The sequence below is a fragment of the Oryza sativa genome, chromosome 9 (genome assembly GCF_034140825.1).
Source record: "Oryza sativa Japonica Group chromosome 9, ASM3414082v1".
In the NCBI taxonomy this organism is placed as follows: domain Eukaryota; kingdom Viridiplantae; phylum Streptophyta; class Magnoliopsida; order Poales; family Poaceae; genus Oryza; species Oryza sativa.
In genome coordinates, this window is record NC_089043.1 from 20,870,772 (window position 1) to 20,894,449 (window position 23,678).

Sequence of the window (23,678 nt, forward strand, 5' to 3'; positions counted from 1 at the left end):
TGTCACCGTTGGTGACCTCTGTAAAGTGCTTTTCTTCTAAATATAAAACCAGCTCGGCTGGCTTAGGTTTCAAAAAATAACTGGTAGGGGGAAGGAAAAAAGCGCGGGAAAGTGCACTCGCGTGGCGTCACGCGGGCACAATCATCTCTCTCTTCTCTTCTCGATGAGGGTTAACAAGCGAAAGTACGGGCCACAAACGCATAAGTTTTCTGGCCCAAATTATCCCCCTTTCCAAAGTTATAGATGGCCATAAGGCCCGCCCGGTACAGCCCGGCCTAAGCATGGGTTAGGCACGGCCCGAGGCAGTCGGGCCGTGCTGTTTGGAGGGATGTATGAAATGATAGTAGATGTATGAAATGCCGGCCCGAAAGTATGGGCGGCCCATCATATCTTCTTTGAAATAAGTTTATTTTCCCTCCTCCCTCTTTGGGCTGTGACATATATATAGCTAAAATAAGTCTATTTTATGTCCCTACTCTTTGGGCCGCGTCATATAATACGTCTATTTTGTAGACAAGCAGACAATTAATAAGAGGTATGTATGAAATAATAGTGGATTAATACTCTACCTGTGCATATAGGTGTTATATTTACACTTCTTTTTACTTGTCACAATATTTACAAATTCATGGTGCGGTGTTTATATTAGGATGGATATGTACACACACTAAATTGTTACATGAGATAGCTTTTCATTTGCTTGAGGGGCCATCCCATCGTTTGTTGCATACCATCTAAATAGTCAATAAATTTTTTAAAACAATTAATAAAATATATATTAATATAAGACGTATATCGCTTCACAAGCATTGACATATAAGGTCAAATTTGACTAGTACAAGTTGTGATAAAAAGAAGCAAATCTGGACCCGAAGCAGGCTTATTTGAACACCAACCTATCCACCTACATGTACTACACAGAATAGTCTTCTTGCATGATCTCATACATGGGATAATCTCCATCTCCATCGTCTTCATTGGAATCAACTATCGTTCCTTGCCGATGAAAAATTGGAGTCCTCGGCGCCCTAGGCAGCGTATCCAATGGCTGGCAGCCGTTATTCTCCTGAAGCTTGTTGACAACTCCGGCATGATTCAGCAAAGCCCAGACGATGGTCAAAAGCTCGCCGCCGGTCGCCAGCTTGGAGGCGTGCACAGACGCTCGATCAGACGGCGCGATGTACAGCAACAGGTTTGCCCAGAAATGGGCGAGCACCTTCCACCTCTCCTCCGCATCCTTCTTTCGGTCCACAAGATTGAGCGCGAGCACCGCTCCCTCGTACAGCAGAGGGCATCCTGCTTCTTGCTCCTTCCAACCATCGCGACCCAGCTTCATCAACTTGTCATACTTGTCACTGGTTGTCCTGCATTCTGCGAGGTATGCGTGTGCATCCTTTAGCACACGGCAAGACAGTAGCTGGCTTGTGTAAGTCCCATCTGGTATGAGATCCGGTGCGAAAGCTACGAGGTAGGAGCAGTATCCCGAGAGCACTGTGGCTACTTCGTAGTGATACCTCAACTCTGCATCAGCCTGCGCCATGTCAAACTTGGACTCCCCATAGCAGCAGATGCTTGTGGCTATGTGCCATACCAAAATGTAGGGGGCGTATGTTTTATGGCTAAAGAGGTCGTAATCCAGGTCTCGGTCCAAAATGCCATTCTGGTGTAGCCACCTTCTTCCATCGGTAATTTTGCCATTGGTAGGTTTCAGGGCGTCCTTGAGGGCGCACAGGACGGCTTGCTTCACTTGCGGTGGCAAGACAATGGATGACGCCATAATCCACGGGTCAAGCAACTGAAGTGTCAGAGTTGATAGCAAGAGTTGCACACGGTATAGATAACCAGCATTATCAAGCAGGGAGTACTGATTAATGGCATTCTTCCAGTATCTGGAGACGTTGAAATGGCACAGCACCTTCAACGGAGTGTCGACCCTTGCACGGTGCCATGACACTTTTAGCACGTACTGACACATCAATTTAACCTTGTGCCAATCGGACAACACCAACGAAAGAAGCTGGTATGACTCTAAAAAGATGTAGAGGGCAACGACCAGACGAGTAACAAAAAGATCAAGGTTGAAGCTATGGATGATGATGTTTACTTTGGCTGTAGTACTGGGTCGGTAGTGAAGAAGAACGGAAGAGAAGAGGGTGAAAAGGCTGGTAACCATGGTGAGCAAATAAAGGATCAAATCGAAAACGAGATTATCTTTCAAGGAAGGATACCGAGCATAGAAGAAATCAAACAGGAAGCCCAGCTCAGCCTCAACCACCCGAAAGGCTCTGTCAAGATCGCGATCATCCGAGAGGAGCCTATCGACGACGAGAGTTCTTGATAGGTCGTTATTAGAATGGAAGTTGAGATCACCAACATGGTCTGCCCCGAACCTCAGGCGCATCAGCCTGAAGAGCGCAAAAGAGAGGCACAAGTCTCGCCGCCTCGCCGCGCCGCGGCTCCCTGCAGATGAGCTGCAGCTCAGCAGCTCGCCCTTGCACTCCCACACCTTATCAACGCTCACCGTGTCAGGCGCATCGTACCGCAAGTGTATCGCCATCGACGACGACTCCTCTTCCTTCCCATCGACGAGGTAGATGTACTCCTTCATACTGGACGGGTCGGGATCGTACTTACCGACGATGGAGCCATCTAACAGCTTGTGTTTCATGTACTCGAACACGATCTGGTTCTCCCTGATCAGCCCGTTATCTCGGCTCGTCGTGCGGTACGCGTTGATCCTCAGAACCAACCGCGCGACGCTCAAGCTCCAGAGGATGAACAGGGGGACCTTGAGGTTCATCCTAAGCTGGGCCTTGTAGTACAGGATGAGAAAGAGCAGGTAGATGATGTGGAGTGCTTGGTTCATCATCGACCTGGCGTGTTGCTGGGTGTCGTTGAAGCTGAAGGCCGTCATCGCGTCGGCGCTGCCGAGGAGGAGGAGGAGGAAGCAGGCCCAGACAACGAAGAGCTCGTTGCGGACGGACGATGACTGCATGAGGCCGATGGTGTAGGAGATCACCGGGTAGTTGAACATGAAGGCCGCCCACACGAGGAAGCCCAGGAAGCCGTTGCTCTGATGGCGCCGACGGGAGTTGGAGAAGACGAGGATGACGACGAGGAGGCAGCTCAGTGTGACCAGCCCCTCGATCCGGGCAAGCTGCCCAACAGAGCTCGCGGCGAATTGCTTCGCAACCTGGGTGACATTCCCCAGGGCAACAAATCCATCCATTCTAATTTTAATTCCTGTCTCTCTCTTACTCGCTCGGTGTGTTCTTTCTTCTATACGAGTTCTTCTATCAACCACTCCGCCTTATATATTATACTCCCTCCGTATTTTAATGTATGACGCCGTTAACTTTATAACCAACGTTTGACCACTCGTCTTATTTAAAAATTTTATGTAAATATAAAAATATTTATGTCATGCTTAAAGAACATTTAATGATAAATCAAGTCACAATAAAATAAATTATAATTACATACATTTTTTGAATAAGACGAAAGATCAAATGTTTGTCAAAAAGTTAACGGCGTCATATATTAATATGGAGAGAGTAGCTTCTATTGTGAATGGATCAAACCACAATAAATTCATACGACTCTGCTCTTCGCGTCTTTGTGAGTGCTATTATTTGAAGGACCGACTCTGCTACAGGTCATTTCTTTTCCCTCTTATTTGTGAAGACCAGGAAAGGTCTTTCTTATCTGTTGCTCAAAATGTCCTAAACAAACACAAGCGTGATTGAACTGCTAACCATTTCTTTTGAAGAACGTACTGTTATTTTTAGTTGCTGCTGTAAGCCTGCAATTAATTATCCATGCGAAAAATTCTGACCGAGCAACCGTGCAGGTCTTGTTAGTTTGAGGATTTTTTTTTTCTATACCAATTGAAGTTTGCACTCAGCCGGGATCTATTTGACACTAGGAATTCATGGTATTGCCAGGTCAATTCATGGTATTGCCAGGTCACAGCTACTGCCCACTCCTTGTAGACCAAATTACTACATGTCAACGCATAAGATACAATGTACTTACGGATGTTATGAGCTTCACGGGAACAAGTTAAACAGGGTGATGCTCTAAAATTTTCATGTAGACTAGCCACTTAGTTGTGCGGTACGCAACTTTGTACCCGTTTATAACCCCTATATATATATATGGACCGTAATATTTAATAAAATTTAATTACTTTTTTATTAAAAAAAATATGACTCTTTAAAACAATGGTATGTTCCTATGTTGCATATTTTATGTTCTGAATTTGTGATTTTTTTTCGATGTTTTAATCCTTGGAACTTAATGTTTCATACATTGGACGTTGTGTTGCAGTCAATATATATCGAGTGTTGAGTCACTTTGAAACATTTCATCAAGGGAGCTAAAATAATATAGGATCTGTAATGCCCCGCTTTTCGCAAGACGATAAATATAAGTTAATAAAATCCTATTTGCGAAAATTTAGTTCTTGAGTGTAAGTCTAAGTCGTGCCATGGATCTCAATTCAAATATATCCTTTTCCCCTCTCATCGACATAAAAAATCGCCACCTCGAAATTCCAGCTCCAAATTGAATATACAAAAATCAAATTCCGGAATTCAATCTCTCCCGGTGAAATCATCGCCAAATACTTGTCCTGATTCCAAAAAAATTACCAAATTTCCACCTTGAATCCCTCCCTAGGCTCCACCTTGAACCCTTGAGTACAGATGCCCAATTTGATTTCAAATCCAAACTCCAATTCCTCTCCAATTCAATTTCTCTATAGAAGTCTAAATCGCCTTCCTCCTTATTGGGCTGTTTTTCTTCCCGGGCACATCTCTCTCGCTCCCTTTCCCTCTTGGGCCGCAACCGTTTCCTGGCCCATCACCCCAGCCGCTCTCGCTCTCTCTCTCTCTCTCTCTCTCTCTCTCTCTCTCTCTCTCTCTCTCTCGCTTCTTGCCGCGCCATCGCCACCGTCTTTGCCTTCAAAATTCCGCCACCGCCTTCGTTTCCTTCACGCCGCGCGTCGTGGCCGCTCGGAAGGACGCCGCCGTCACCCTCGCGTCACTCCGCCTGTCGCGGCGACCGCCTTGCCTCCGCTCGCCGCCAAACTTTGCACCGCCTTTTTGGCGACATTGCCATCGTCATCCATGGTCCCCGCCGCTTGTAGCCAAAACCCGGATGCCGGTCGTGCGACCGCACCACCTCGGCATCCACCCCCACGGCTTCCTTCTCCTCCAAGCCCCGGTTCAATCCACCCTTTAAAGCCTCGCCATCTCCCATCCTTCTCTCCTTCGTTCCACCCCAACCGAGCCGTGCTTGCCATTCGTCCTCGCTCGGCCCGTCTGCGTCTCATCGTCCTCGCCCACCGCGCGTCACGCTGGGAGTGCCGTTGTGATCATGGTGCAACGGCGGACGCTTCTTCCCCTTCTCTAGCCTTGCTCCTTGCCAAGGCCGGAACCGATTGCTTCCGCACCGATGGTCGACCGCCTCAACGCCTCTTCATCTCGGTAGCCCTCCGTATTTTTCGCGGCCCAACCACCTCCTTTAGGCTGCTAGCTAGCTGGCCGCCGCTCCGTGTTACGCGGAGCTCACCGCCGCTCGCCACCTCTGTGCCGATGCTAGATCGCCGCCGTGGGTCTCCTTGGAGCCGCGTCGTGCCCCCGTGAAGCTTGAAATGAGTTCGTGAATCCTTGAAGTAGCACGAGCTCCGAAGAATCGAGCCCTCGCCGCTCCGGCGAGGTTGCCGTTTTCGGTCGCCCTCTGGCGAATCCGAGCCGTAGGCTCATTTTTCCTCGCCCCGCTCGTCATTCAGGTGCGCTTCCCTCGTAGCGCCGTGCGCCGCTCCGGTGAACGTCGCCGCCGCCCGCCGTCGGATCCACGGCAGGGTCGTCTTCCTCCTTGCACCGTCCCGCGTGGCTGCCACGTCCTCGGCTCTCCCCTCTCCCGTGCGCACGGTCCGCGGTTAGCCGTGTGGCTGCACATGGGACCGCCGCATTCCGTCCACACCGGTGCACCAATCGCCCTCCCCGTCCACCCCAAGCCCTAGCGCCGCCGCACGTGCACCTGGTTCTCGTGAACCTTGTAGCTAGTAGGTGGGTCCCACCCAGGATCCCGCGCGGTCCACCGGCCTGCCTCGCGCGCACCTTGCCTACGTGGGCCGTGCCTCGCCCTTCGGCTCGCGCGTGCACGTTCGCGCCCGCACTTTGCTCTGGGCCACGCCTCGTGCTCGACCAAGAAGTTTAATTTCGGTCCCTCGTTCCCATTTCCTTTCCAGGGAATTCTTTAATTCCTTTTCCTATTAGACATAAAAACAAATAATTCTTAGGAAATTCATATCACTTGATCTGCAGCTTTGTTTGACCTCATTCAAGTTCCAGTATCCTCTAAAATTTAGATATATCTAATGGCACTATTAGTTAGTCTAAATATAGATATATATATCTAATGGCACTATTAGTTAGTCTAAGGCTTCGTTCGCAAGTGCCGGATCGGAGCTTGACTTTTGGGTTGGGAACATGTAGTACTGTAGACCACTGTAGCAGTGTCAGGGCGTCAGGGACGGAGGGAAAGCGGCAGCCTGGACGCCGTCTATGGCCGACACTTTCCGTCGCCGTGCCGTGCGATGCCGGGCAGGGGCTGGCAGTGGAGGTACTGTAGCATGCGAATTAATGGGTGTTTTTTTGCAAGACACGGGTGAAAGAGGTATTTGCTACGCGGCACCAATTGTGAAAGAAATATTTGATATGCACACACATGTGATTTCTTTAATAATAATTTTCATAATATGTGAAGATTCGGACATAAATTTTGCAATAACAATGATTAATTTTTTGTCTGAAATAATAACGCAAGAATTAAGAAAAAAATGAATTGTGAAACAAATAACGCAAGAATCGGTGCATCAAATTTGTTGTTAACGTTATAAAAATAAATGGTAAACCATACAATCCTGAAAATTGAAGTACTGAACATACGACAAGCATTATGGATAACATCACCTACCTAATGGTAGTTATTGTACGCATCATCAGCAATACAGTCACGCAACATGCTCATAGCGGCCTCGCTATTTGTTGCGTAATACATATGGTCGAATGAATCGTTCAGCAGCGGCACTGGATTGCCGTTGTAGAGAGCATTAGTGAACCGATAGGTCGGATCTTTACTATCCAACCTAAAGTTCTGTAGAGCGAAAGCTGCATGAATGATGCGTGCAGGGATGTCCTCATCTCGGTAATAAGGGATTTCTTTCAATATTTTCCACATCTTTTTTGCGATGCCAAATTGTCTTTCCACGATCCCTCGCAACGTGGAGTGTCGATGGTTGAAAGTCTCTTCCCGTCCTACGGGTGGCGGGGCTCCCTCGACCGCAAGTTGATCCCTGTGGTACCGTACATGTGGGTACGGTGCAAGGAAGCCCATCCTGGTAGGAAATCCGGAGTCGACAAGTAGGTACCTGCCTGGTTAACGGCGCATAATTAAATATTAGTGCACATGTGTAAAATTAAATAAAATCAAGACATTTGGCAATAAAAAAAGTGTATTGACCGATACAACTCACCTAACGGTACCCGTGGGAAATCGTAGGGGTAAGCCTGCACTGCCTCATTGAGAATCCTTTGGTCGTGAACTGATCCAGGCCAGCCAGCATCACAGAAAATAATTCTCCCATCATGATCACATATTACTAGAACATTTCTGGTTGTTATGTGGTGACGGTTCCTGTGTTGCATAGCGCTAGCTGCATTAGGCAGAACTGGAATATGTGTGCCATCGACAGCTCCCACTGATTGGTAGAAAGGCTTGAAAGGATTCTCTTGCAGAATCTGAGGGTTGTAATCTAAGAAGTTGGGATCAACCGGTTTCAATATTTTCCCAGCGAGATCATTCATAGCCTGCAAAACATGGTGGAAGTGAACCGACACTGTCGAGTTGGAGCGGACCCACCGATTGTTCGCGTCTCTGATTGGACGATTTCCACCCATCGTGTACAAGAAAATACCAAGCTTTTCCATGGAACAGACCCCTGCTGTTCCTACAAGACCAAAAGAAGTGACCAATAGATCATGCAAATTGTGTATCTCCTCTGCAGTAAGCCTGAACATTGCCCTGCATTGGCTTCGATTTGCCATCGTGTCCATCATCCAACTGACACCGGTTTGCACCGGTATTCTCCTTGGTGCCCTCTCATTGAAATCAAGGGTAGCAGCCATGTACTCAATGATGGCATCTTCTTCTTCGCTGCTTGTGTGACCGCCTCCATTCCAACTCGATCCACCCGCGCCGTAACTCATCGCCGATTTCCTTTAACATATGAGAACCGAAGAATAGGCAATGTTTGTCATAATCAAAAGGATAGAAATTAATAATGGCAGTGATCTATGCAATCGAAGAATTATTTGGATATAAAAGCAATGCAATGGAATACGTAGTTGCTCGAATTGGATATAAAGCCGCAAATGTTTAGGGACTCACAGAATGTAAAAATTGTTAGCACACTGAGTTCTAAACATAAATAATGGTTTATTTGGAAAACATCGCACATCACAACTCAAAGTAAAGTACAGTGCACAAACTACTAGGTGCCACCAGATGACTGTCCAGTACCACCAGTGCGTATAAATTCCAAGCGCCTAGCAGCGTCCTTGAGTCGAACAAAGCATTTGCAGGTCAATGGGTCACGGAATAGCGCACAAGCAGCATACCACACACTTCCTCCAATTTCATGGCCATCATTTTCCACCAACTCCATGCACGCATCAAGGCCCATAGACTTCTCTGCTTCCATCTGAGCAACACGACTCTGGTAGCTCTGCTGTCGGATGTCCGCAATCCTCTCCAAAGCCAGTCCAGCGGAGTCGCTTCGGGACTTCTTGGAAGAACTCCCTGAGGCAGTAGTGTTTGCTGCTAGCCTCTTTCCCTTGCCCCGGTCTGCTGCCGTTGGGGGTGGAGTTGGAGGTGGTGGTCTATAAGCAGCAGCGAGCTGCGCCATGTCGATGGTCTGCCACTGAACTGCTCCTTGCGGTGCCTGTGGGGCTGCCCCTGCGACGGCGGAGTGGTTTCCGACAACTGTGCGCCCACTGAATACCGCGTGGTGAAGGTCAATGTGCTTCAGAGGATCATTCCTGAAGCTTAAGACACCTTTATTTTGCTGCAACATAAGTAGACAGTAAAAATAAGTTAGTACAAGGCAAGTGCATTAGGCTTGTGCAAACATTGAACATAATGAATATGTGCAGTCCAATGTGCATTACTACTAAAATGCTGGCAGTAAATGTGCACATTGGTACCAAGTTATCAAATATAATCAGGAGTACATGTTACAATGGGCCACACATCTGACAGAATGAAAGAAAGATAGTTTGAACATTGTAAACATAAGATAAACTGCATATGTTATATTCTTTGTAGATGAGCACATTTTTGTTCATTCTCTCTATATACATCACAAAGAAGGTGTGTACAGCTAGTTGAATATGTATTAACATGTTCCTAAATGACTTGTACAAGATCTTTCCTAATTTACTGATACACTACATATAGATTTTGTTTATGCAGAGAACAAAACCTATAAGCATTACCATGTTACATTGACTGCTACATTGCATAAGCTAATAAAATGCTACATTGTGTAAGCTATATCCTTCACAATTAAACACATGTGAATCTGTTAAAATGCTTTTGAATGTCACATGTACAAGATCATTTACTTCTCGCAATCATTGCCAATCAGTTCATGGTAGACAGTGTAAACATCATTTTGTTAACTTAAATACAAGGGAATGGCACACATTACTAAAAACGACATGACAGTAACAACTATGAAACATATGTGAGCACAATCCTTCCATTTTACTGCAGCTAGTCATTTGTTGGCACACACAATTTGAACAAAAAAATTATTACACCTCACAAAACTGTATTTATAATTGCATGCATGTACTAAATTTCAGATAATACCAATTGTAGGCAAAATTGTTGGTTCAAAATATTTATGGTCAAGTGTACGTACCGCATTCTTGCTTTCCCACCACTCATCATCGGCAACAATGGCTGATGTATGGGGATCACGACCCAGCCCGCTTGCATGCGATTCTAGCCACACCCACCTGTTGTACCGCTTCTTACACTGCCCCCAAATGTACTCCAATTGAGCCTTGTTCACCTTCTTCTTGCACTTGGTGTACATCTTGTGTATTAGGTTCTGCCATGCCTGCGGCTTGGGGGAGTTGGAGGTGATGGTGAACGCTGCCATCTCCTCCAAGCAGCTCTCAAGAAACACACGAACCTCCATATCGGTCCACCGGCTACGGCCATCGCCCATCTACTCCGTGCAAGTCAAATACTCCCTCCGTTTCGAAATGTTTGACACCGTTGACTTTTTAGCACATGTTTGACCGTTCGTCTTATTCAAAAACTTTTATAAAATATGTAAAATTATATGCCTACATGAAAATATATTTAACAATGAATCAAATGATAGGGAAAGAATTAATAATTACTTAAATTTTTTGAATAAGACGAACGGTCAAACATATGCTAAAAAGTCAACGGCGTCAAACATTTCGAAACGGAGGGAGTAAAATTGAATCGGAAATGAACAAATTAATACAAACCAATACCTTAGATGACTCTTCCTCGCGGACGACGTCCCAATCAATCGAACGGCCGACGGTGGCAGGGCTCACTCTTCGAACAAAGTCGATGACGGCTCTAGGAGACTTGGCGCAAACCTTGCAGAGGGCATGCGCGATATGAAGCACGTCGTCGGGAGCAGCCTTGGCGCTGCCAGCGTCGGAGGTGACAGAGTCGGAGGAGTCCTCGCCGGACTCCAGATCGGCGCCGCGGACAGAGATCTCCCCTGTTTGAGGGGAGTGGGAAATCGTCCCCTCCTCTTGGATCGACAATAGATCCCACTCTCGCTTCCGCTTCTTCGCTGTCGTCTCCATCGGACCACGCACACGCTCGGCCTGAAATAGAGCTGGCTCCTCAACTCCGCCAGCTTGGATGCCTTGATGACACTCTTCAGGCCAGCACTGTCTGACCCGAGAGGCCGACAGGACGAGCACACAGGCAGCCAGACTGCCAAAGATGGGCGGCCTGATGGGCGCCGATGCTTGCTGCTTCACAGCGAGCACGCCGGCCAGCTTTTACTCCCCTCGAGGACGACGCAGACAGCTCGACAGGCGTGGAGCTCTTCCACTTCCCCCCGATTTTGAGCACCTTGAACCGACCGCTGCCGCAAGACGACGCGCGGACGAGAATCGATTGGGGGGGGCACGGGCCTGCAAGCCACAGTCGAAAGGGGAGGAGGGGGGCTGGCGAGAATCGGGGAGGACGGGAGCCTGCAGCGGAGGGGAATCGATTCTCCGCTAGGCCTGCGTCGCATCGACGACCGCGGAAGCAAGATAGCAACAGCGAGAGGAGGAAGAAAGAGGGATCGAGAGCATTGGATGCCCTGACTCTGACGGAAAAGCCGAGGCGCAACGGCAACTTCTCACATCCGTTAACGACGTTAACGTCGCCTCACAAGCCGTCCTTCTGGTACTGTGTGCGGGACCACGCTTCCAGTGCACGGAACATGAACCGGATCAGGACTCGCACATACGAACGAAGCCTAAATAGGATCTTTCTTTTGGTCTTGTATAGGTCTTTAATTGGTTGTGTATAGTTGCGTATAGTTGCGATTGTGGATTTCTGTTCGAGCCCGGATTTCAAGAAGCTTCGTGAAGGCCTTGAGCAAGTCAAGTCACCCTCGACTACATTGCTCCTATAATTGAATAGTCATTATAATTTTGTTTACAACTTGCATTGTTAGGAGTACACACATAACTTGCTTGGCCTCGGTTTGCGATCCAAACCAACGGACCTACCCAGTAGTCGCACTATTTCCATAGGCTGACATATTCTGATTCCTTGTCACTCTACCTTTGTGGTACTCCGGTATTCGTGCTCTCTGAGCGCGAGTACGAATTACTTCACATGCATCGTTGTTTGTCAAAAACTTGGGAAATTAGTTTGAGAAGCCTTGAAAACCCGACATGTGGTGTCGGCGTGTTTGAAAATAAAATAGTTCATGAAAACTCGCGATGCGGGTGTTGTGCATGTGTGTCGTTGTCCCGTATTCGCATATGAGGACCGATTCTTGGGGAAATTCATCAAGCATAGGAAGTGCAACCACATGGTGTAATGGGACACCCTGGCTAAGTAACTAGTCGGTTCAGGGAAACCTTGCATGCCAATAGTTGGGGAATGCCGGGATGCGGTGGTCGGTGCATTTCCGGGTTTCTGGTAAGGCAAGGAAGAGAAGCTTGCCAGATTACTGGTCGAGGTGATTGGAGTTGATTTGTGAACATAAAATGATTCGTTTATGTGATGATCTGATCCTTCTATGTGCCATGAGATAACCTTGGGTTGGGTTTGGAAAGGCTTTGTCACAAACCTCCGACACCGGCTATTTTCTGGAGTAAGTTCGTGTTGTGTGGGTAAAGTATATCCCTCTACAGATGTGAAGTGTTTCCAATTGCGTAGTTTTGTTTGCCTGTGCTTTGTGAAAAGTATTGTGGATTGAGACTCATTACCAGAATCAACCTTTGTGGCAGATGGATGACCTAGGTGGTCAGGAATGGATTTGTGTGTTTCGGGATGTTTGCGGCATCATAGACTATGCTTACTGAGTAGAAGAAGATTGTTGTGCTATGGGGGCAGTGAGAAGTCCGAGAAACTGACAATGGCTCGGGGAGCTGCTTAATCAAGTGAAATGGCTTTGGGAGCCAAGAATTAATGAACCGACCTGGGAAGTCTCTTAAGTGGAATCGAGAAACAAGTCTCTTTTCGACCTAAACTTAAAAAGAAGAAAACCACTTAGTGGTTTCAAAATGGTTCCAAATAAAGAATTTGCAAAACAATCTTGCCTCTCTTTCATGCTTTCACTCAACACCTATGTTCCCATGACGTGTTGAGTACGTAAGTACTCATCCTTGCTCTATATATATAGTTCCTCCACCCTGAAGGTGAAGTTGAAGAGAAGTGAAAATTAGGGTTTCATCATGGTTCCCTGCCGTCGTCTATGGTGTTGGGTGTTAGTCCGTTGGTTCCGTTGCTGTCGGTGAAATGGGAACCAGGGTACCCCTTTCCCCGAGGACCCGAGGTTATATTCTCATTATATAAAGAAAACACATTGATTAGCAGCGATTAAAAATATCCACGTGGCAAGGAAGGGGGCTCGAGAGTTACCCCGTGTCGGGTCCCGAAGTCCCCTAAGCCCTTCTATGTAGCACACCCCTCTTTCAAGAGGAGTGTCGAAACATACAAAATTCATATATAAGATTTACATCTTAAAATTACAAGTCAGGGAGGAGCCCGGGACCTGATCTAGGCCGGGTCCTAGGGCCCTCCTCACCTTGTTATGTCATACCTCCCTCCTTGGGAGGGGTTTAGAGACATATAAGATCTACATCTTAAAATAACAAGATAGGGAGGAGCCCAGGACCTGACCTAGGCCAGGTCCCAGGGCCCCCTCACCTTGTTAGGTCATACATCCCCCATTGGGAGGGGTGTAGAGACATATAAGATCTACATCTTAAAATAACAAGTTAGGGAGGAGCCCAGGACCTGACCGGGTCCTAGCCCCCCTCACCTTGTTATGTCATACCTTCCTCCTTAGGAAGGGTGTAGAGACATACAAGATCTACATATTAAAATAACAAGTCACGGTGAAGGCATCCTACTCGTGGACTTGCTGCGCGAGCTGTCCTAGCTCCTCCCGTCGGTGAAGGCGTTGCGCTTGCCGCTCGTCGCCAGATTCACCTCCTCTCCTCAACGATGTTGCCTGGAGCCATTGGAGTTGTGGAAGTTAAAAAAAAACATGCATGTGGATCGGGTTCGGATGGAAACGGGCCAAAACAAAACGGATCCTATCCTGACAAAGGACTGTGGGCCCGATAACATAGCACGAATCTTGACGTCCATCCAAAGGCTAGAAATTTGAGTGCAATTTGGAAAAAAACATGCTAGTGATGTATAGCAAAAACCAACTTTAGTATGACGAATCTGGACATAGAGAGTATCCAGATTCGTTGGAGTACGAGGTTGGTTTTTTTTACGGGAGAAGTGTTTTTTTTTTCACTAGGACCATTAACTATAGCATGGCTTTTATTTTTCGGTTTTTGCTCTGTTCATGTTCTGCGGTCAGGCATTTTAGTAACTTAACATGCAGTTTGTATTTTTTTTATTGTCTGGCCTTTAATTTAATGTTGTTTTTAAGTGCTTTTGAAGGATTTTTCAAATCCCACATCAAGCTGTGGGGTATCCACTAGTTCTAGTACTACCTCTGTCCCCTAATATAAGGGATATTCACTATTTTCTTATAATGTTTGACCACTCGTCTTATTAAAATAATTTGTGCAAATATAAAAAACGAAAAGTTGTGCTTAAAGTACTTTGAATAATAAAGTTAGTCACAAATAAAATAAATAATAATTGTAAAATTTTTTGAATAAGACGAATGGTCAAACAGTGGAAGCAAAATGTCAAAATCCCTTGTATTAGGGGACCAAGGGAGTACATGGTTTTCCCCCCATCCTGCCTAGAGATACCTGGCTCTGCCTCAGCAGGTCTCGGTGCTAGACTTTGGGTGACCACCTGACTAGCGCATACTCCCTCCATCCCATAAAAAACCAACCTAGTACCGATATGACACATTACTATAAATCTGGACATACATTTATCTAGATTCATAGTACTAGGATATGTCATCCATTTGTTTTTTATGAGACGGAGGGAGTAGCGCCTTCTTCAACCATGTTGCAAGTTGTAAAATCATGCTACGAACAGTGGCGCTAAATAAACTTGCCACACCATTGCTGTTAGGGTAGCAATATTTGCTTACCATGCCTAGTTTGGTGAGTTAGTCCACATCGACAAAATTAAGGATCTACTGACAATAAGAACTCGTGATAATACAGGTCATAGCTACTCAATTGTTCAGAATTATCACTACCTCAGTCCTTGAAGACCAATAACATTTCACCGCATGAGACACACCTTGTGGATGTCATTGGGGCCTCACGGCAGCCATAAGTTGTTGCAAACAAGTTGCGTACTGAACGGCAGTGTGCTGGAAAGAATAGTGATCTGAAAGACCATACTCTGAAAAGTTAGATTCTACGTGGATGAAATGACCAGGTAATGACTTCTTAGCAACTGTTTCCTGCCATATGTCAAAGAAGTCTTCCATTACTGCCCTGGATTTTTCAATGGAAGATAGGGGATAATACTCTACCTGCACAAAAAGCAAAAATAAAAAAAAAAATCATGCCAAACTTGCTAGCAATATTGAGTAACAAAAGCAAAATAAGGATTACTCATAAGTACAACAATTGGAGCCAAATGAATGCAGGAGAACCTATCAAGTTTCACTCTCTCTTACGATTAACAATTCAAGTGAGAACTACATGCACAAAAGTACAGACCTTTTATATGCTTACGATTTAGTGTTCAAGTCCAAATAATGCACCGACTTTCATAAATATCCCAGAAATGACAACAAGAATCTTCTAAGTTTAAAGCTGTGAAGAACTACTTAGTAGTTCCTTAGCAGCAAGACACAAACAGTAAGTTGCAAAGTTTGCTTGCAAACTAATGGAGAGACAATCAAAGGTCAGCATGCACGTCTGATAATTTTGTCAAGCTCAACACACTTACTGCATGATTCATTTAATATCCCTACCAATACTGATGTTGAATACTAGTAGTAATCGAGGGCTAGTATGAGCCAGAACATCAAGAATCGAATTGAAAGTCTAAGCAACAAAGCCCTGTTAATCTGTGACAATACTTACTCAAACCTAAATTTTATACTGTTGCTTCCCTGCATTTGGTTTGACTATCATATTATACTAAAAAAGAGCAAACAATATATCATAGGTTTAAAGGCCAGCAGGCTAAGTGTAACAAATAAAAGAAAATGAAAAGGAATGTCACCTCCATCATGATTCCCCTCAGTGTTTCCGAATTATTAGGAACACATTTTCCAATCCTCAGGCAAAAGTCACCCAGTTGATACTGAAATCCCTGCAGATGAAAGCATCTAGTTTAATAGCAAGTGGATCCAATAAACTGAACTTGCATATGAGACAATGAACACTCGCACCGTGGTAGAATAAACACTACCAAGATTAAAGCACCAGATAGAACTTGTAAGGTATCTAGAAAAAAAATGAAGGGCCAACATAAAAACAAAATAATCGAGTAGCTTCGATGTGAGATATATGATCATTTTTCAAACATTTTTGTTGATCACCCACTCTTGAGATTAGAAGCCCTAATGGCAAGTGGTTGAATCATAAAAGAAAATAATAATAAAAAAAAGAAGTGGTGGAGAAGGTTTCTTGCAACCTCACCAGACTTGAGGAACAGTTTTTGAATCATCCATAATTTAAATCACTAAAGGCTTATCTAAAGTAGTGAAAGAATCAATCTTTCTCAAATCTTGATTGAGCCACGTAAGCCATAAATTAAGCACCATCCAATGCTACGACAGGCAGTATAAACTGTTGGATTTACGCACCCTTCTAGTCAAAGACCCAGCAAAGAATTTAAACCAGAACCTGCCTTCAAGAGACTTCTAGCAGTCCCCCAAAAAAAGAGAGAGAAAGACTTCCAGCAGAAGCCTCACGAAGCTCCACGCAGCGCAATGCGCAAGTTGAGCAAGAGATTTTTAAAAAAAATCAACCACACCTGCATCTAAAACCTACGGTGTGATGGTAAATTAGCAAAGAGATCTTTTGATAATTTCTATTTACTTTTTGTCATCTCATGTCTCGTCTTTTTTCATTTAGCCCTTTTCTCTTTTGGACGTACTTCTCACCTGGAGTGTTATTACTTTTTTTTAGATAATGGAGCATTATTAGTAGCTCTTAATCAAATTCATTTGTATAAACATTTACATTGGCATCAATCAATGCTGGTTAACTATTTGTGTGAGAAATCATATGATGAATTAGTACCACACACCTGGTTCTCTCCTTTGTGAACTACTCTTTCTTTTGAGAAAAGTATGAAAGGATAAGAGTTAAGAGATACTGATTCTACAGTTCCATTTTTCACTAAGGTGTAATTATTTTCTTACAATCCATGTAACTTATGTCTCCCTTGAAGTCTTGAACCCCATTTGTAACGGAAAAACTTGTTAACCAAATTAAGCACAATTCATTGTGTTTCTTGAGACAGTTTTCTGTTGTAAACTTCTAACTAACATTTCAAGGAACTATGAGATCTTATTTTACAGTAATACAATCTTAATTTATCTTGATCCAACTGATAAGCAATTCAGCATCAGTTGCCCCCAGACAACAATCTTAATTTCTCGTGTGACAACATACTCATGGTAGTACCGTGTCTTAAGATTCTCAGATAAGTAATGAAATTTATTTAATCAAACATAAGTTCAATACAAGCAAAAATAAGTTCAATACTCAATCAGAAGACAACACCATATTCAATTCAGTAGCTACTAGGAGCAAAGCAGTATTTTGCATGTTCAGCTTAGAATCCTCATGTTATTACCAACCTAAAAAGACCTAAACATGGGCGTCAAATAACAAATCAGAAAGGTAAAAGGAAGGAAAGCAATCTGACCTCGAAGTTGAGGGTGACGCGGGCCTTGTAGGACTGGAGCTTCTCCATGACCTGGGGAAACGCGGAGTCGGCCTGGAGGACGAGCCGGTGCGCGCGGAGGATGGAGAAGTAGAGCCCCGGGCGCTCGTGCAGCGCGACGCCGAGGAGCTCCCGGGGCACGTCGGGGTGCTGCTGCGGGGGGCCCCCGCCCCCCGCGGCGGCGGCGGACGCGCCGTCCCGCGCCATCGCGCGGTAGAAGATGATGGAGGTCTTCCACCTCCCGTCCTTGGATCCCCCCAGGGACTCCGCGCAGGCGCACGCCTCCGCCAGGATCTGGCTGTTCAGCGTCGCCCCCTGGTTCGGGTGCCAGTGCATCAGCCTGCGCCGAGGGGAAACCATCGATCGATTAGGGGGGGTGGCCTGGCTGGCCGCGGCGGCGCGGAAGAGAGAGAGAGAGAGGTGAGAGTTGAGTACCACTTGACGGCGGGCATGGCGGCGAGGCGGCGCGGCGACGGCGGCGGCGGAGTCGGCGTCGGGGAAGGGGGTCTTTGAGGGCTGGACCCGTAGTACAAAGACTTGTACGGACGCTACTACATCTACGCGCATGGGCTTAAAGCCCACAAGAAGGCCCGTTTGCGATAGATGAATTTGGCCCACTCTCCATTATTCTGTTGGGCTTCGAGGTGCTGGTCCCTCCAGCAAAAGGAAAAAAGTATACTTTTGACTCCTTCAACTATCACCCAAGTATGATTCATGTCCTCCAACCATAAAAACCGGGTATATCGACTCCTCCAACCATCAAAACTGGTGCAAACAATGTTCCTTGGTAGTTTTGGCTAACATGGCGTCTACATGGCGATCTTAGCCGAGTCTTTATCCTACGTGGCGCTTACGTGGCATTAGCTTGGACATAAGTTGGAGATGTGGATAACAAGTTTGAAAGTAACTGCAGTAAAACTATACTACTTTGTCTAAAAAAAGACAAACTCTAGCTTGTGTTCAGATTCATAGTTAGGATTGAAATTTTTTTGGGACAGAAGAGGTATTCAACATGTAGAGGTAGTGTGTCATGTCCTATCATAAATCAGAAACTCAGAGCAGTGCAAGTGATGCAACCATCAGAGAGAAAAAAAAGTTCAGAGCAAGAGCAGCAGCAGTAGACTAGTAATATTATACATCACATTCCTTTCAGTTTTTTTCTCGTGAAATAATAACCAATGCCCCAATAAATAAAGATGCTAGTTTTGCCATTTGTGTTACATAAGTTGCTGCTTGATTTTCCGGAGTGCAGAAGTTATAGTGGCAAATGAAGGCCTTTTCGAAGGCTCTGCATCCCACGTTCCACAAATGAGATCATTCAGGACGCTAGAATTTACGTCTCTTTCTGCAAGTTTGGGCCTTAATTTTCCATCTGCTACTTCCAAAGCAATCTACAAAAACACAACATTGTGTCAGCCAAGAACAGAACCGATTATTGTTTACCTGAAGGAGCAGATTAGCATAATGAAGATTTTACCTTACTAGGCCCGTAACCTGTATCTATGTATGGATGCTCCCCGGTTACTAGTTCATTTAGTATGATGCCGAAGCTGTACACGTCGCATTTCTCAGTGTATGGTTCACAGCGAATGATTTCAGGAGCCATATAAACATAAGTCCCTAGAATGTAAAACTGATCAGTGATTTATCAAAATTCAAAACAAATTAGTTAATTCAGCGACTGTAAATTTTTTGGTTGAAGTGTAATTAGTATGATGAACATGCACGGGGCAAGATCGGTGTTGTACCCGTCTCGCCGGTGAGCGCCGCCGTGCCGTCCGGCAAGAACCTGGCATGGCCGAAGTCGGCGACGCGCACGCGCGAGTCGCCGTCGAGGAGAACGTTGCTCGGCTTCAGGTCGCGGTGCACGACCGCCGGCGTCTGCTCGTGGAGGTAGCGCATCGCCAGCGCGATCTCCAGCGCCCGGCTCACCCTGTCCACCAGCGGCGGCGGCGGCGGCGGCGAGGACGGCTGCCGCCGCCTCTCCCTGCTTCTGCCGCCACCGTCCCCACCGTGGAGCCACTGCGCCAGCGTCGCGCCGGTCAGCAGCTCCGTCACGAGGAAGCAGCTCGCCGGCGGGCGCAGGCACGCGGCCATCAGCCGCAGCACGTGCGGGTGCCGCTGCCGCGACAGCGCGTCGAGCTCCTGCGCGAAGAAGGCCTCGCCGCGGCTGCGCTGGTCGGCGGCGGCGAAGAACTCGGCGCGCATCCACTTCACCGCCACGTCGAGCCCCCTCCACGTCGCCCTGTACACATCCGCCGTTGACCCTCGCCCGATCATCTCGTGCAGCTCGATCTGAGTCCATGGACAGGAGATCAAGCTTTGCTGTGATCGATGGACAAATGTTTCACGCGAACGCACCTCGTCGGGAGCGACGGACCAGCCGTGCTGCACGGCGAGGTCTCTGGTGGCGGCGAAGTAGGGGTCACAGGGCGGTGCTTCAGCAGCATCTTCGTCGTCGTCGTCGGCGGCGGCGGCTGTTGCCGGCTCTTGATCTCCGGCGTCGCGGTGCGGCTCGTCGTCGCCGCCATTGGAGTTGGACACGAGGTGCAAGAAGTCGTGCACCTGGGCGACCTCGAGGCAGAACCTGAGATACGCCTGGGTGCTCTCCAGCCGAGCCATGTAAGTCTCCTTGAGATCTCGCTGCTTCTCCACCTCCTCCTTCAGCTTCGCCACCACCTTCGCCATTGCAGCACACGATCAAACATCCGCAAGCTACATACATCATCTCGTCGATTAATCAGGATTTCATTGGATGCATGTCTGGCTGGCTACCTCGTCGGAGTGCTGATGGTGGCAGGGTGACGGCGAGGAGAAGAGGCCGGCGAGGCGGCCGCGGAGCCCGAGCCCGTGCGGCGTGCGGCCGGTGTTCGTCGGCGAGCTGCCCATGACGACGCCCGGAGTGCAGAGAGAGCGCAGCTTGATCAAAGCCTCGCGCTGTTGATGTGGATTCTTGGTATCTATTGCGGATAATACAAGAGATCACTAGATCAGAATTCAGAACAGAACAGAAGTTTGTGTTCACTTGTAGTGAAATTTTGCAGTAACAAAGTGACAATTAGCAACATGCAGACAAAGAACAGCGATGCATCTGATGCAGCTCAGCTGAAAATTTTGGAGACAGCGTGGGCTCGTGGCTGGCCGGCCGGCCTGCCAGTTGCATAGACTTGGATGGACTGGACTGGACGAGTCAACATGGGCCTTCAAGACGGGCCAGTATTGTACCATAGGCCCATTAGCCACCTTACAACTCAGCCTTCCTTTTTAGCAAACGGGCTGCCATGTTGGGGGCGCTGATGAGCGACCAGTCGCGCGGCGCGCGATCAGTTGCCCCCCTCTAGTATATACTAGTGTATATATACTACTATATCCTCTAGTCTATACTACTATATGTATATATACATGTATATACTATCTACACATACGTACAAACTTTATATATGGACGTGACTATACAACTAGTGGTAGCTGATTTGTATAAACCAGCTATCACTCCATCTGTTAGAGACACTATCCACGTATACTTCAAATACCATTTTCTCTTAAACTACTCATCCGATCTATGATCCGATTATACCGTTGTATTCGTAACAATTAAATCTTTATAACAAGATCCCACAAGATTATATTTTGATGAAAAATTATAAATTACTTTTATAATATATCTAAATTACTTTTAGATTTCACTAAATTACTTCCTAGACATATGAAAGTAAATTCAATAAAGTCTAAAAGTAATTTACATATATTATAGAAATAACTTATAAAAAAAGAAAGTAACTTTAATGAATGCCTTTTTTCATTGGACGTGACTACACAGCTAAAATAAAAGGAAAAAAACAATCGATGATTAAACAAATTTATAGAGAGTTATTTTTAACCATTCAAAAGTTACTTTCAATTAACATTGAAGTTACTTTTAAAAATTGTTAAACTTACGTGTGTTGATATATGCTGATTAAATTTTATTTCTAGATAAAGTCATATTTTTATCTCTACAACGAATTTACTTATAATGTCGTGATAAAATTACTTCCGTTTTGTTTTAAGATAGTTTTATAATATATGTTAATTACTTTTAGACTCTATTGAATTTACTTTTATATATCTAAAAAGTAATTTAAACTTATATATATGATAAAAGTAACTTACATATATAATAAAAGTAATCTACAAATATAAATATTTTTTCATCGTAATATAATCATGTAAGATCTTGTTGTGAAGATTTAATTGTAACGAACACAATGATGTAATCGGATTATAGATCGGATAAGTAATTTGAGAGAAAACTTTGTTTGAAGAAGAAAATAACATACATGTGATGTAATAGACTTCTCAAAAAAAAAGCATGCATGTAGTACACTATAGTAGATTTCTCCCCATGTTCTGGCGTCGCTGGTTAAGGAAAAAACGAGAGGCCTCTCCAAATAGATTTTACGTTTGTATATACGTATACAAAGTTTATACGTAGTATAGACAATATATATATGCGTGTATACATATACATATACATATACATACATACATACATACATATATATATATAGAGAGAGAGAGGGGGGACACCTATTTGCTGCTACCGGGAGTAGTTACTCCCTCCGCTTATTGGATCGGGTTAGTGGAATAACCCATAATCCAATAATATTTGCACAAAATATTAGCATGTAGTTAGTTCAAATAATTTCTAAATCATCGGTTGCATGCAAACCAATTTTAAAAACCGGTAGAACGTCAGCTAAAAAAATGGCAGAACATAACTGTTTTGAAAATATCGTTGGCAGAACATAATGTGAATCGGGAAAGGAGCAGAACATGAAAATGAAATACGCTGACAGAAGATATTCTGCTCACGTGAAAAAAAATTTAAGCGGACAGAAGATATTCTGCTCATCCAATTAGGAGCAGAATAGAACTGGAAAGAGAGCAGAAGATCGAGCAGAAATTCTGTTTGAAAGGAAGCAGAACATCAGCTGTTTGGCGGCACATGAAATTGTTGATGATCTGCTCTTTTCAAATTGATTTTCTGCTACTAGCCAGCAGAAGATATTTATTAGAGCCAACAGAAAAAATTGGCAGAGCATCAACTAAAAAAAATGGCAGAAACTAATCTGCATCAGAGAAGTATGCATGCGCATGCAGCAGAAGCTAATCTCCCGTTCCTTAAACTATGGATATGTAATAGAATAGCTTCTGGTCCTTCAAACGATTTAATCTACTATTAGAGCAAGGCCCGTGCAGAAACGAGAGCAGAACATTCCTGCTTCTTCTGCGCTTGTAGCAGAACATGGATCGTAGTTTCTGCTTGTGCTTGTATTTGGGTTTAGAGATGTAGCAGATCATGGCACACGGCAGAACTAGGAGCAGAACTTCACTTCTTTTTTTGGGTTTAGAGATGGACATGCACTGATTTGGAGCAGAGCATGATCTGCTATCTGATTTCTGAGGAGCAGAACATGTTGCAGATTTGGTAGAGATGTAGCAGAACATGGCGTACGGCAGCAGAACTGGGAGCAGAACATGACTTCTTAATTTCTTACCGCCTAATTACATTTACACCAGCATGATAGTTTCTGATGAAAACAGAACTAGAGCCACCACCACCTGATACATTTGCACCTGCTGCAGGACTACAAAGTTGCTGCAAATGCAAAACATAAAGAAAGCGAATTAGGAGCAGAAACGATCAAGAAAGGAATCGAGATCAGGAAAAGAATCCAAAAGATGAAAAAATAACAGATGAATATGATAGCAAACCTTGGAACTGGAATCCTCCATGCCAGGGCTTTCACCGTTATCTGTAACACAGCCGCCGGCGAGGCTACAAATCTGACTTCAGTTGGGTTATGAACCCTCCAAATGCAGAGAACAATTTTAGATCGATAATGTTCTGCTCTTCCTTAACGACGCAAGAAATATCCTGCTTTCTCGCTTTGGATAAACAAACACAAGTTTCAAATTTCATATCTACAACAAACTCGGGAGGCTTCGTTCAATTTTTGGATCTACTGTAGAAGATAAACGACCTTCTGTTGACC

The 23,678-nt window shown here is 45.3% G+C and overlaps 4 protein-coding genes across 5 annotated transcripts; all 4 read right to left on the minus strand.

Annotated features, from left to right (window-relative positions):
* Positions 1-913: 913 nt before the first annotated feature.
* LOC107275421 (uncharacterized) lies at positions 914-3,229 on the minus strand. The gene has a single exon (XM_015755723.1). The coding sequence runs from the start codon at positions 3,227-3,229 to the stop codon at positions 914-916; it is 2,316 nt and encodes a 771-aa protein (XP_015611209.1).
* A 5,168-nt stretch (positions 3,230-8,397) lies between these two features.
* Positions 8,398-12,646, minus strand: LOC136351092 (uncharacterized). The gene is made up of 3 exons (XM_066304222.1): positions 10,605-12,646; positions 9,995-10,427; positions 8,398-9,133 (listed from the first exon to the last, which is right to left on the minus strand). Exons 2-3 carry the CDS (start codon positions 10,304-10,306, stop codon positions 8,561-8,563), a joined length of 885 nt encoding a protein of 294 aa, XP_066160319.1. The 5' UTR covers positions 10,307-10,427; positions 10,605-12,646; the 3' UTR covers positions 8,398-8,560.
* A 545-nt stretch (positions 12,647-13,191) lies between these two features.
* LOC4347187 (mediator of RNA polymerase II transcription subunit 20a) lies at positions 13,192-18,166 on the minus strand. Of its 2 annotated transcripts, XR_001548576.3 has the most exons (5): positions 18,076-18,166; positions 17,623-17,980; positions 15,967-16,056; positions 14,984-15,265; positions 13,192-13,813 (listed from the first exon to the last, which is right to left on the minus strand). XR_001548576.3 is itself a non-coding variant. In XM_015795811.3 (4 exons), exons 1-4 carry the CDS (start codon positions 18,090-18,092, stop codon positions 15,038-15,040), a joined length of 693 nt encoding a protein of 230 aa, XP_015651297.1. In that variant the 5' UTR covers positions 18,093-18,166; the 3' UTR covers positions 14,806-15,037. The 2 variants fall into 2 exon arrangements, 1 of the variants encoding a protein (XP_015651297.1); XM_015795811.3 differs by lacking the exon at positions 13,192-13,813 and having other exon boundaries at positions 14,806-15,265.
* A 691-nt stretch (positions 18,167-18,857) lies between these two features.
* Positions 18,858-20,529, minus strand: LOC107276504 (uncharacterized). Its single transcript, XM_015755724.2, has 4 exons — positions 20,416-20,529; positions 19,653-20,319; positions 19,118-19,260; positions 18,858-19,031 (listed from the first exon to the last, which is right to left on the minus strand). Exons 1-4 carry the CDS (start codon positions 20,527-20,529, stop codon positions 18,858-18,860), a joined length of 1,098 nt encoding a protein of 365 aa, XP_015611210.1.
* Between the last annotated feature and the right edge of the window lie 3,149 nt (positions 20,530-23,678).

Coding starts and splice junctions, on each gene's coding strand:
- LOC107275421 (XM_015755723.1), bottom strand. CDS start 3,229: ATGGATGGATTTGTTGCCCTGGGGAATGTCACCCAGGTTGCGAAGCAA.
- LOC136351092 (XM_066304222.1), bottom strand. CDS start 10,306: ATGGGCGATGGCCGTAGCCGGTGGACCGATATGGAGGTTCGTGTGTTT. Junction 9,134..9,994: donor GGTGGGAAAGCAAGAATGCG/GTACGTACACTT, acceptor CTTATGTTGCAG/CAAAATAAAGGTGTCTTAAG.
- LOC4347187 (XM_015795811.3), bottom strand. Junction 16,057..17,622: donor GCGTCACCCTCAACTTCGAG/GTCAGATTGCTT, acceptor TTTCATCTGCAG/GGATTTCAGTATCAACTGGG. Junction 15,266..15,966: donor TGAGGGGAATCATGATGGAG/GTGACATTCCTT, acceptor CTTTTTGTGCAG/GTAGAGTATTATCCCCTATC.
- LOC107276504 (XM_015755724.2), bottom strand. CDS start 20,529: ATGGGCAGCTCGCCGACGAACACCGGCCGCACGCCGCACGGGCTCGGG. Junction 20,320..20,415: donor ACCATCAGCACTCCGACGAG/GTAGCCAGCCAG, acceptor GCAATGGCGAAG/GTGGTGGCGAAGCTGAAGGA. Junction 19,261..19,652: donor GCTGGCGCAGTGGCTCCACG/GTGGGGACGGTG, acceptor TTTACATTCTAG/GGACTTATGTTTATATGGCT.